Source organism: Macrobrachium nipponense, chromosome 16 (assembly GCF_015104395.2).
Source record: "Macrobrachium nipponense isolate FS-2020 chromosome 16, ASM1510439v2, whole genome shotgun sequence".
Classification (NCBI taxonomy): domain Eukaryota; kingdom Metazoa; phylum Arthropoda; class Malacostraca; order Decapoda; family Palaemonidae; genus Macrobrachium; species Macrobrachium nipponense.
Window position 1 is genome coordinate 3,722,742 of NC_087209.1, and position 15,000 is coordinate 3,737,741.

The 15,000-nt window shown below is 35.4% G+C and overlaps 1 protein-coding gene across 1 annotated transcript in view; it reads right to left on the reverse strand.

Annotated features, from left to right (window-relative positions):
• The window catches only part of LOC135195528 (uncharacterized), a 146,360-nt gene that overhangs the window by 11,866 nt on the left and 119,494 nt on the right, over positions 1-15,000 (reverse strand). Inside the window, 1 exon segment of the mRNA XM_064221774.1 lies at positions 1-104. This exon segment is cut by the window's left edge and continues 22 nt beyond it. Coding sequence (XP_064077844.1) covers positions 1-104 — 104 coding nt within the window.

Consider the following 15,000-nt stretch of genomic DNA (forward strand, 5'->3'; position numbering starts at 1 on the left):
TCCTGCAGGAGGAGAGCTGCCCTGGCCTCCGTCTCGGCGAGAGCGGTCTCTGCCGACCTCTTCTCACTCCGCTCGGCTTCCCAGTCGTCGCGGTGGGCGCGAACCTGGAAGGCAGAGATAGGGTCAGGTCATTTCTTCTGGTTCTCGGCATCGTGGTGGCTCGGTGCCATCATTATCAAACACTTAACTCTTTTAAAAACAAGTTCCAATAACGTCTTGTGTTTACATAACCCTGGAAGGTTAGCCCAACTTTTTTTTCATTCCATTACTCTTTACTATTTTATCTTCAGGCCTACAGCGTTGATGCTGTTCCTATATTCAGGTAAGTGAGAAAAATACATATTTGTCGACTGTTTCTCTGTTACAGAGTTTCCAAACAAGTCACTTCCTACTCTAATAATCTGCAATACAATGTCAGTGTTCAATAGATCCTTCCGGAGTTGAATATATATATATATATATATATATATATATATATATATATATATATATATATATATAATATATCAATGTAGTACGAAGGAACTCGTACTTGAGAATATCCTTTTAAATCCACGTTAGTAGGGGGTAAGTGAAACAGGGACTTGCATCAAGTAACTTCATAGTATATTAACAATTTTCAAGTTCACACTGAATATAAAAGAAGTTGACAGGCGTTTATATACAAAAACAGGAAAAGGGGGCGAGGTTACAGTCTATACTATGAAAGTACTTGTTCCTAGTCCCTGTTTCATTTACCTTTCTACAGTTTATAATTATATATATATATATATATATATATATATATATATATATATATATATATATATATATATATATATATATATAACCCTTTGACATTTCAGTTCACAATAACTGCAGAACTTGTGTCCCATCAAATCATGTTGACAGCTACATACATTCTCAAATTCAAGTGCATAAAGAACTATTATGTCTTAGGTCATTTCTTAACAAGTACTTAGCAGAACGTCAAATTAGTGATATACATTGTTTTTGTGATGTAAGCCCTCTTTCAAAATATAATGCTTTAGCATTGAAAATTCTAATCGAATCCCAAGTTACAGAAAGAAATCAATGACGAAGCGAGAATTCAGGAATCGACAAGCCAAACATATCTTCACAACTACTTCGAAACCTGAAATACTTTCATTGCAGATATGCATTGCCATGTGCATTACTTTTCTCGATGAACAAAATACCATTAGTAAAATAGATGGAATGGAACGATTGATTGATGCTTTGAAGATAAATACAAAACTTCCAACAGTTACAAAGCGTTCTGAAACTAAATTACTTTATAAAGCAATACTATGCTTTGCCAGCCTTCGTGCGACTGTTAAAATTAAACCTGGAGAGTTAAAACCGCGGGATTTTTTATAATCAGATCTTCCCAATTACAAATAAAACCTTTGTAGTTGTTCCCGTAGAGTTTCTTATCCGTTACATTTTACCTGATATTCGGAAATCCATCTTCAATCATCTGTGATTCCCAGAGAATACATTATTAACATAATAATAACAGTAATGAAAGCGAAATAGGATAGAACAACTGTTTTATAATAAAATAAGATACTATAATAGGTCTATATTAAACTTATAATGATCGAAAACACACTTACTATTTCCAGTTCTTTGTTCACGAATCAATTGTACTTTTTCGTTCAATATAAATGCAGGATGAAAGCAAAATATACGTAAACAAAACAAAGATACAAAAACGTATACGATAAATACAGGGTTAAACAAAAACATAAACAAACAAACGAGAGATTCCCCTCATTTACATACGAAATAGGCAGGTAAACGATAAATACAGTGTGAAACGGATATATACGTCCACAAAATAAAGCTGCAAATACGCAAACGATGTATACAGGGTTCAACAAAGACACAAACAAACAAAAGAAAAAGACCCTTCATTTACATTCCGGACTAAATAACCAACCAAACACAAAACAAGGAAGAAATAAGATGCGCCGGAGGTCGGTGTTTGATCATCGCAAAGGAACGATTTCGACCCAGCGGCCGTAAAATTACTATCCAAACAATCGACAAACGTTGTTACGTAAATAAGAAAAAAAAGGGGGGTACGGGGGTGTTACTTGACAGGATCGGGAGCCGAGTGTAATCACGGGCCACGGGAATATACCCATCTTCTTTTTTTTTAGCTATTTACAAATATTTGGAAATTCCAGCGCCTTTTTTTTTCATTCTATGCCATTTCCTATATATTTTTTTCTGTTAGGTGTGAGGTATATTATATGGAGTTGGCCCTCCCATAGGAATTCATTAGGCGAAGTTGCCCCTCCCGTCGGACTTTGTATGATGAAGTTCCTTCATAAAAGACATCAATCATTTCTTTCTCATGCTGCTTGTTCCAAGGGCTGCATCCTTGGTATCTCTTTTAAAATAAATATTGTCTCTCATTCTTATCAGAACATACGTAGCGAATGTTCTGATAATGTTCTGAGAATAAAAACTATTTTGACGAGATTACTTAAATAAGAATGGAATTTAACAATATGTATATATATATATATATATATATATATATATATTTAAATATAATATATATATATATATATATATATATATATATCTATATATATATATATATATACACATATAATTTTAATATATCATCACACACCATTGCAAAAAAATATGATAAATCAATATCCCAAGATATATAAACATACAATTCATACTCTAAATCATTCAGAGACTATCTTGCCAATACAGAAACATTTCCGATACTAAAACCTTTCCCCACCGCCAACCCCACCCCCCTCAATAAAAAAAAAGTTCTAAAGCATTAAACTTTGTACACTTAGAAAAAAAAATACTAAACACGCGCACATCAAGGACAATTTTCATATCTCGAATTCCCCTCCGGTTTCTTTCGACAATAAACTCATCTCTCTCTCTCTCTCTCTCTCTCTGTCTCTCTCTCTCTCTCTCTCTCTCATCGTGGGGGTTAGAAATTCACTTCACAATCATTCTCTCTTTCTCTCTCTCTCTCTCATCGTGGGGGTTTAGAAATTCGCTACACAATTATGCTCAGAGAGAGAGAGAGAGAGAGAGAGAGAGAGAGAGAGAGAGAGAGAGAGAGAGTTCTTGTAAGCCCTCTTCAACGACAGATGCCAAGAGCTGGGAGAGAAGATTTGTTCTGAAGAAAATGTTGAATCGGGGATATATCTCACACACAGAGCGACTCGACCGAGACTCTTAAGTCGCTGAGACGTTAAAATCTAGAAATTAAGTAGTTCTACTCATTGTCTAAAGTCAATGAGATTTCAAGTTTAGAAAGTGACTCGATCGTGACTCTATACAGTCAGTAGTAAGACATAGTAGTCCACAGATGAAAGAGAGAATCTTAAGTCACTGAGACATTAAAAATCAATAAGACATTCGTCTTTAGAAATGAACTAGGCTGAGACTATAAAGTCCCCAAAACTTTTAGTCTATTAAAGTCTAGAAATTGTAACATTTAAACTCACTGAGACATTAAAGTTTATATATTAATTCAATTCAGGTTACTGGACGTCTGAAGTCAGTGAGATAATCAAGTACAGACATTTACTCAATTGAGACTAATGTCTAAGACATATTAGTCTACAAATTAATTCAACCGAGACTCTAAAGTCACTGAAATATTAAAGTCTGGTAATTAAGTCAACTGAGCGTCTGATGCCCTTGAAATATTTGAGTTTAGAAATAAACTCAACTGAAACTCTACATTCAGTATACAGTAAGTCTACAAATTAATTCAAATAAAACTTTAAAGTAATTAGCGGATTTAAGTATAGAAATTAAGTTTATTCTACGTCTAAACTCATAGAGTCACCTATCTCTGAAGGAATCATTAAGTCAACTGAGAGCCTTCAGAAATAATCAGACACCGAGACCACTGGGTTTGGGATTATATAATCCCAGATTAGAACCGGATTAATCATCATATTAGAAGTTTTCGGAATTGATCTGCATCGAAAGACTTAAAAGAAAGTTTCCGTGAAAAAATCAAGAATAAAAAAAAATTAATTATAAGCCGATGAGCAACGTATGTTAATATTAAACTAGATTACTCAACTGATCATATTATATAAATCGACTAAAAATCTGTGCATTTTTCGCAATACTAAAACAATCAATCGCGACAAATACAGTTAAACTACATTACTCAACTGATCACTTTATGTAAAAAGCAACTAAAATTCCGTACATTTTTCGAAGTACTAAAAAGAAATCATTCGCGAAAAATCAAGATTAAAATTGACAACTTTATAACGTAATGAGCAACGGATTCTGATATCACCCAACAATGCTCAACTGATCAGTTCCTAAAAAAAAACTAGATACGAGACCAATCACATATCACTATAGAAGCTGCCACACACGATCATTCTGGCTGTCGGACGAGTTAGTTACACCATTACGTAAGGTTGTGATGAAATGCCTCAGCGGTGGGCACTACTGATTGGGCACACTGACCGAAATAGTAAATACAAGCAAGAGAGAAACGGCGGGGCATTACTCATTATCATATAGTGCAAGATTTAAGATCTCGGTTTGATAATGAGTTACGTAAAAGATTCTCTATCGATGACACGATTTATATATATATATATATATATATATATATATATATATATATATATATATATATATATATATATATATATATATATATATATATATATATAAAACTTATATATACACAAATATACATATATATATATATATATATATATCTATATATATATATATATATATATATATATATATATATATATATATATAATATATATATATGTATATTTATACACTAATCCCACTAATAAGTTTACAAACGACTATATAGTACATAATATGACTTGCATACATTCTCCACATACAGGTCCACATCGGGCATCATATTCTTAACACTTTATTCCCATGCTGACGAAGGCCGGGCTTAAATAACCAGCTTCAGTCTCATGAAGCTACCAACATTAGACACTGAGAGAGAGAGAGAGAGAGAGAGAGAGAGAGAGAGAGAGAGAGAGAGAGAAATTAGCGCAATATAAACAGCTAACATTTTCGTCACATTAAAATAATTAACATATAATATTCACAGTGGTAATTTGAGCATGATACAGCAGTACAATAATAATGAATTTATACACGAGACGAAAATAATGAGTTTGTTTTAACCCTCTCACAAAGAAAATGTCGTCAGTGCAGCTGTTGCTCTAATTCTTATGCAGACCTCCTTTCAGAAGAGAAGAAAATAAAATAAATACAGAAGAAGAAGAAGAAGGAGAATAAGAAGAAGAAGAAGAAGAAGTGAATGAGGAAAAGGAGGAATAAGAATATAAAAAAAGAGGCGACAAAAAAAACGTAATTCTTATACAAACCTCTTTTAAGAGGAGGAGAAAATGAAATAAATACAGAAGAAGAAGATGAAGAAGAAGAAGAAGAAGAAGAAGAAGAAGAAGAAGTGAATGAGGAAAATGAGGAATAAGAAGTAAAAAAAAGACACAAAAAAGAGTAATTCTTATACAGACCTCTTTTAAGAGGAGGAGAAGAAAACTGAATAAATGCAGAAAAAGGAATAGTAGGAAGAAAAAGAAGTGAATGAGGAAAAGGAGGAATAAAAAAAATGAGACACAAAAAGAGCGGAATTCTTAAACAGACCTCTTTTAAGAGGAGGAGAATAAAATAAAATAAATGCAGAAAAAGGAGTAAGAAGAACAAGAAGTGAATGCGGAAAAAGAGGAATAAGAAGTAAAAAAAAAGGAGGAAAAAAACCTAATTCTTATACAGACCTCTTTTAAGAGGAGAAGAACATACAGTAAACACAGAAAAGGGAAGAAGAAGAAGAAGAAGAAGAAGAAGAAGAAGAAGAAGTGAATGGGGTAAAGGAGGAATCAGAAGTAATAAAAGAAAGAGACAAATAAAAAAAAAAACAAGAGAAGATGAAATAATTACATCTTGGGAGACTTTACAGATCTGTCTTGTCTGTCTGCCATTTAAAAGACTTAAACAAAAATAGCAAAAACACTAAAGAGAAACAGCACTAAACTAAGCATCAAACACACAAACAGAAAATAAACCAAAATTTAATAGGGAGAAACAATACTAAATTGTGACCGCTCGCCTCGAAGCAAACACGGGCAAAGGCGGGATAAACAAGAGTTGGGCGCAAAAAACCCCCAAATGTCTTGTTTGTTGTAAACACGCCAAAATCATACATTATCTGGATTCAGGTGTGTATAATCTCTCCAGCGAGACAGCTGAAGCTTTGCGCTTACGTCTGTATCATAATATAGTTCCGAAAAAGAACTTGTTCAAAAACACTGCCGCCATTGAGATACGCAACGTATTATTCTAATTTAGTTCAGCCATTGATAGGAATAGCATACGGTATATATATATATATATATATATATATATTATATATATATATATATATATATATATATATATATATACAATAATATATATATATATATATATATATATATATATATTTAATATATATATATACATATATATATATATATATATATATATATATATATATATATATATATATATATATATATATATATATATATATATATACTATATATGTATATATATATATATATATATAATATATATATATATATATATATATATAAATTGATACAAATGGATATACTTGCAGGAGCGCTGATCCAATACAGTCTACATCTACCTTCTTGGCCATACATTCTACAAATATAAGTATATGTTTGGGCATAGAGGGCGTGACAAATGTATATAACAACGCCTCCTGTGACTCCGAGGTGTTGTGTGTGTGTGAGAGAGAGAGAGAGAGAGAGAGAGAGAGAGAGAGAGAGAAAATCACATAGCTGACTGGCCTATCCCAAGGCAAAAGTTAGAGCTTAAAGAATACCTAACTCCTTTTTCTTCCACGTACCCACCTTATGTTTGTGTTCGTACGCTGGAATTGGTCCAAGGCATATATATCGAGAGCGGCGGTCCGCGAGAGAGAGAGAGAGAGAGAGAGAGAGAGAGAGAGAGAGAGAGAGAGAGAGAGGCGGAGGGGAGGATATCAGCTGGCCAAAATATGCAAAAATGTCATAAGTAGAAGCGATGGCAAAATTATCAATTAGCACTCATAGTCTTCAATATCATTGGCATTTACGGAATAAGGGTTCTACAGGCGATTTCAGATTTTCCAATACATGGGAAATAACGGCCAATATTTGCTCCATAATTAACATGTGCATAACCTGATTATCCGAAAGTGTTTATAGTAAGAAGAGATTTATTTTTGGGTGGAGTTTTATTATTTTTCTCCCCTCTCATACTGTTTTCAGATCCAGGTTCAAATAAATACAAGTACAATAGAAATCAATAAATTACATACACACACACACATTATATGCATATATATATATATATATCTATATATATATATATATATATATATATATATATATATACATACGTATATATATATAATACCATACATATATGTGTATGAATATATTACATATATGTATTATATAACATATATATGTTATATATATATATATATATATAATATATATATATATATATATAGATATATATATATATATATGTATATCTGAACTGAAACAGAAACTCCTGTGATGACGACAGCTGTGGGATGCCGTTGGAATCTTGTCTTCTGCTTTTAATAGAGCTTATTTCTCTATACATCTTACCACTGTCTTTCATCTCAGAACCCGTTACTCTTTTCATTCAGTGAGCGAATTCACTCATTAACTTGAATATATAAAAAAATTAAGAAATGAAGAAAATAAACGGCTTTTCTTAAAATGAAGCCAACGTGAAATGATGTCTGAGAGTTCCCATGAAAAACATTCCTTACATGAACACAGTCGTGCATATTCACGTCATAGCTTCGTATGCGACAAAGTTAAGAAAAACAACGGAGGATCTGAGTCTTTTTTGGAAGCCACCATCCTCTCTCTCTCTCTCTCTCTCTCTCTCAAAAGACCTCCTGAAAGCGAAGCAAAAAAAAAAAAAAATATCCCGCAAGCAAAGGATAAGGAAGACGGGAGTTTAATAAACAAGAGCGGCGAAAAGATAAGGGAACGTATTTTTTTTCTCTCTCTCCCAGAGCGCCTCTCATTAGCTTTATTTACTTTATTAGTGGGTCCTTTGACAGCTATACCGGCCGGGCGAAAGTATGTTTCCTTGTTCTTCAGCCATTATTTACATTGCTGGGTTCCATTAGGCGAAACTACTCGCGCGGATTATGCATCAGGAACGCCCCTGTTCATCTGTGTAGCATACACACTGATACACACACACACACACTGATACACACACGTACACACACACACATACACATACGACAGGTTCAGGCATGCACCCTGGTACAGTTGTCAACAATTAGCATCGTTCTCTGCGGCTTCATGTGACTTCTCTAACTGAATCTGACAACTCGTATCCATTTCTTTCCTCCCTCAACGGTTAAAAAAAAAAAACCTCCTTTTTTATCGCAAAATAATCCACAAAAACCTCCTGCAACCAGGGCACACGAGCATATTGTTATTTCATTAATGATCCAGTTGAACGGCGGAAACTAGCGCTGATCAACAGCGTTAAATGACTTTGATCTTACAATAAACTAAAAAAAAAACACTGAGTAAATACTTTTAATAAAGATGATTAAAATTTCCTAAAACTTTTCCATCACAAGAATTTTCCTGCGATATTTAAAAACAAAATTATATATATATACTATATATATATATATATATATATAATATATAATAATAATAATAATGTAATAATAATAATAATAATAATAACAAATACAAAGTACAAGAGAGGGGATTAAACAACACAATAGAAGATGTAAAACAGAGGCTTAAGGCCAAAGCACATAAGATCCAACGGTACATAAACAGGAATAAGGGATACCAACAGAACAAACTATTCGGAACCAACCAGAAAAGACTATACAGCCAACTAAGAGGGGAAGACAACCACCCAGAAATTCCTGAAGCCGAACCAAGTAAGAGACTCTGGGAAAACATATGGAGCAATCCGGTATCACACAACAAACATGCAACATGGCTCCAGGAAGTCAAGGAAGAAGAAACAGGGAGAATAAAACAAAGATTCACAGACATCACGACAGACACAGTCAGACACCAACTAAAGAAAATGCCAAACTGGAAAGCCCCAGGTCCCAGATGAAGTCCATGGATACTGGCTCAAAAACTTCAAGGCCCTACACCCACGAATAGCAGAACAACTCCAGCATTGTATCTCAAATCACCAAGCACCCAAATGGATGACCACAGGAAGAACATCCTTAGTACAAAAAGACAAGAGTAAGGGAAATATAGCCAGTAACTACAGGCCTATCACCTGCCTACCATAATGTGGAAGTTACTAAACAGGTATCATCAGTGAAAGGCTATACAACAACTACCTAGAGGAGACAAACACCATCCCCCACCAACAGAAAGGCTGCAGAAGGAAGTGTAGGGGCACAAAAGACCAGCTCCTGATAGACAAAATGGTAATGAAGAACAGTAGGAGAAGGAAAAACCAACCTAAGCATGGCATGGATAGACTATAAGAAAGCCTTCGACATGATACCACCACACATGGCTAATAGAATGCCTGAAAATATATGGGGCAGAGGAAAATACCATCAGCTTCCTCAAAAATACAATGCGCAACTGGAATACATACTTACAAGCTCTGGAACTAAGACTAGCAGAGGTTAATATCAGGAGAGGGATCTTCCAGGGCGACTCACTGTCCCCACTACTCTTCGTAGTAGCTCATGATTTCCCTGACAAAAGTAACTACAGAAGATGGATGCCGGGTACCAACTCAAGAAAAGAGGCAACAGAATCAACCATCTGATGTTCATGGACGACATCAAGCTGTATGGTAAGAGCATCAAGGAAATAGATACCCTAATCCAGACTGTAAGGATTGTATCTGGGGACATCAGGATGGAGTTTGGAATAGAAAAATGCGCCTTAGTCAACATACAAAAAGGCAAAGTAACGAGAACTGAAGGGATAAAGCTACCAGATGGGAGCAGCAACATCAAACACATAGATGAGACAGGATACAAATACCTGGGAATAATGGAAGGAGGAGATATAAAACACCAAGAGATGAAGGACACGATCAGGAAAGAATATATGCAGAGACTCAAGGCGATACTCAAGTCAAAACTCAACGCCGGAAATATGATAAAAGCCATAAACACATGGGCAGTGCCAGTAATCAGATACAGCGCAGGAATAGTGGAATGGACGAAGGCAGAACTCCGCAGCATAGATCAGAAAACCAGGAAACATATGAAACATACACAAAGCACTACACCCAAGAGCAAATAGGACGGACAGACTATACATAACACGAAAGGAAGGGGAGGGAGAGGACTACTAAGTATAGAGGACTGCGTCAACATCGAAAACAGAGCACTGGGGCAATATCTGAAAACCAGTGAAGACGAGTGGCTAAAGAGTGCATGGGAAGAAGGACTAATAAAAGCAGACGAAGACCCAGATATACAGAGACAGGAGAAAGACAGAAAGAACAGAGGACTGGCACAACAAACCAATGCACGGACAATACATGAGACAGACTAAAGAACTAGCCAGCGATGACAATTGGCAATGGCTACAGAGGGGAGAGCTAAAGAAGGAAACTGAAGGAATGATAACAGCGGCACAAGATCAGGCCCTAAGAACCAGATATGTTCAAAGTACGATAGACGGAAATAACATCTCTCCCATATGTAGGAAGTGCAATACGAAAAGTGAAACCATAAACCACATAGCAAGTGAATGCCCGGCACTTGCACAGAACCAGTACAAAAAGAGGCATGATTCAGTAGCAAAAGCCCTCCACTGGAGCCTGTGCAAGAAACATCAGCTACCTGCAGTAATAAGTGGTACGAGCACCAACCTGAAGGAGTGATAGAAAACGATCAGGCAAAGATCCTCTGGGACTATGGTATCAGAACGGATAGGGTGATACGTGCAAACAAGACCAGACGTGACGTTGATTGACAAGGTCAGAAGAAAGTATCACTCATTGATGTCGCAATACCATGGGACACCAGAGTTGAAGAGAAAGAGAGGGTAAAAAATGGATAAGTATCAAGATCTGAAAATAGAAATAAGAAGGATATGGGATATGCCAGTGGAAATCGTACCATAATCATAGGAGCACTAGGCACGATCCCAAGATCCCTGAAAAAGGAATCTAGAAAAACTAGAGGCTGAAGTAGCTCCAGGACTCATGCAGAAGAGTGTGATCCTAGAAACGGCACACATAGTAAGAAGAGTGATGGACTACCCTAAGGAGGCAGGATGCAACCCGGAACCCCACACTATAATTACCACCCAGTCGAATTGGAGGACTGTGATAGAGCAAAAAAAAAAAAAAAAAAAAAAAAAAAAAAAAAAAATAATAAAAAAATAATAATAATAATAAAGAGACAACTTCGTAAAAAAACGAAATAGAAAAGAAAGAAATTACAGAAAACAGTATGGCAAAAGTAAAGTAAATGGGCATTAAACATTAATGCTTCAGGGGCATTATATATATATATATATATATATATATATATATATATATATATATATATATGATATATATATATACATATATGTATTCATTCTATATGTATATATATATACATATATGAATGAATACATATATGTATATATATATATATATATATATATACTATATATCATATATATATATATATACATATATGTATTCATTCACACACATCTTTTCTGGCATGATATCTTATTCATTTTCTTAAAGTTCCAATATGAATATCTGACAAACGAATTAACGTGCAGATGAGCACTTTAGCCTCATAGAAACTCACTCAAACTAACACACACACAGACACACACACACACGCAATGAGGACTTGTAACAAATGGCCAAACACATTATTATTAGGAACATATGTTTGCAAGAGTGACCCAGTGCGCCGCAGATTTGCTTTTAACCCCAGAAGAGTATATTTTGAATTCTTGGTCAGCTTCCCCAAGTCAAAGCAGCTGCTCCGTTCACAGATCAATATCAACCCTGGTGATAGAAGTAGGGGGGGAAGAAGAAGGGGGGGGAGGGGGTAGAAGATGGGGAGGGGGATTGGAGAGGAGGGGGGAGAGAGAGGGGAGGGGAATTAGGATCTCTCGGTGCCCTTTTGGTTAAGTGGGTGTCAAAGAAGATTAATTTTGGGATATCCTTTAGTCTGTCATTTGGCTGAAGCTGTAAGGTTCATTTGTAATTACTCTTATCTTTCAATATGTTCCCGTTGGACGTGTTGGTTACGCGCTCGCCTACCGTTTAGATAGTCGCGAGTTCAATTCTCCGCTCTGCCAACGTGGATTCAGAGGAATTTATTTCTGGTGATTAGTAACTCATTTCTCGATATAGTGTGGTTCGGATCCCACAATAGGCTGTAGGTTCCGTTGCTAGGTAACCAGTTGGTTCGTAGCCACGTAAAATATCCAATGCTTCGGGCCAGCGCTAGGAGAGCTGTTCATCAGCTCAGTGGTCTGGGTAAACTAAGATATACTTCACTTTTTATCTTTCAATGGGAATAGGAGAAAATGAACTTTATCCATCGATTCTGATGAATGAAAATGGAGGACAAAGGCAAAGTACTTTTCTAAACATCTTTGAAAGCGAAAATATTTGGGTCAGATCCGTCAAAATTCAATGACACGTCTTTGAACCTAAGGGAAAAACACACACACACACATATATAAGTATGTGTATGCATATAAACAGGTTATTTATCATTTCTTTACATTTATATATACAGCTATATCAGCTTTGCACCGGTGCGTAAGTATGAGAGAGAGAGAGAGAGAGAGAGAGAGAGAGAGAGAGAGAGAGAGAGAGGAGACAACAGCCAAATGGACTGACACACTGACAGACAAACAGAATCGCAAACAATTATTACCACAAATAAAAAAAAAATGTAAAGATCGCAAACAATCACTACCATAAATAAAAAAAATTATAAATCGCAAACAATTACTACCACAACTAAAAAAAAAATTTAAAAACCGCAAGCAATTAGTACCAAAAAAAATAATATTAATAATAATAAAAATAAAATGTACCATCCACTCCGCCATTGACTAATCAAACATAAATTTGGAGGAGCGGAACAACCATCCACTAATTTATAAAAAAAAAAAAAAAAAAAAAAAAACCCCAAAAAAAAAAAAAAAAAAAAAAAGCCTAGAGAATAAGGTTTGGGAGGCATCCAACAGTGTTCATTCACTTGTCGAAAATATCATCATCATATTGTTTGGCCCTGAAAGCAAATTGCCCGTGAAATACCCGCGACGAAAGAGAGATATCATTCGTTAAATTATGGCGTATCTGAAGTTTATGTGTTCCTTTGCGATAAAAGTTCTTCCTTTATTATTTTTTTGCGGGTGTTATTTTTAATTTTAAGAAATTTATGTGTTTTCCCTCAATAATCACTTTATAATGAATGTCACCTTCAAATCGCCATTTATATTATGATTCTTTTATTTTTATAGTGTTACCTAATCTTATATTAATACGCAAAATGTGGCAGCAACTTTTACTATAGTAGATTCACATCAACCGTGCATTTGATGTCTAGGCCAATCCCTTACGACGTTCCTGATTGGCTGTTGATAAGCCAATCACAGGGCTGGAAACTCTCAGTCACTCGAGAGAGTTCACATAGGCAGGATGTATGTTCCAGCTCTCCTCAGGGATACTTTTGAGAGAAATATCTCTAAAGACAGGTGGTACATACATCCTGACCATGTGAAATCTCGAGAGAGAGTGAGAGTTTCCAGCCCTCTGACTGGCTTATCAACAGCCAATCAAGAGCGTCGTAATGGACGGGCCTAGACATCAAATGCACGGTTGATGTGAATCTACTATAGTACTATTTCTACGACTACTAATACTCCTGTTTAGCTATGCTCTTCCCTTCACCACTCACTCCGCTAACATTTCCTCACCCCCCCTACTCTCCTCCTCCTCCTCCTCCTCCTCCTCCTACCACTTCCCTCAACGCTGACTCCTCCTCTCCTAAGAGCAAACGTATATTTGGAGCGAGGGTCATAAAAGTGCTTAGCATACCATAAGGCTTAGTGTAACCTCACAAGTATATGGGATTGTCGACCAATGCTACCTCTCCCGCCACCGCAGTCCTTGCTTGCTGGCCACCTGTGTCATTTTAGAGAGAGAGAGAGAGAGAGAGAGAGAGAGAGAAGGAAACAAAATAATTGTTCTTTAAGAATGTTATCTGAAGCGTTTGTAAACAGAATGGAAATTTATTATTGAGGAGAAAATAAATTTGCGGTTTTCTCTCATTACATTAGAGCTTCTGTGAGTGAAAGGAATTTCGAAGAACGAAGAATAATACATATGCCAAGGGAAAACGATTACAAAAAAGACTTACACAATGCAGGCATATCGACAATAAACAAATGAAGATAACTGAATAAAAAATGAATAAAGAAAAGTTGATACAATACTTTTGTGTAAGTGAACACGCGAAGGTTTCAGCTCTGACTATTCATGAAATCTGAAAAATCTCGTATTTGATGCAACCGCTATTTCTGGTTTCAGTAAAAGCAAGTTCACGGATCTCGTATCTCGAGCATATCTGCAGAATATTAAGTTTATAAAATAAATATAAAACAATTACTGAGGAAATTACACTTTTCCTCTGTCGTGACGCAAAGTAGTTTGTAGTTAACCACTGAATTTAAAATAAGGTCAAGTTGTCTGTATACACCTAAAATTCCAGAGAGAGAGAGAGAGAGAGAGAGAGAGAGAGAGAGAGAGAGAGAGAGATTAATTTAAATGTACAATGATACCTTATACCTAGATGTTTCCATACAACTTGAAAGAGAGAGAGTTAGATACTTATTTCAATGTACACTTATGCCCTAAAGATGTTTCCATACA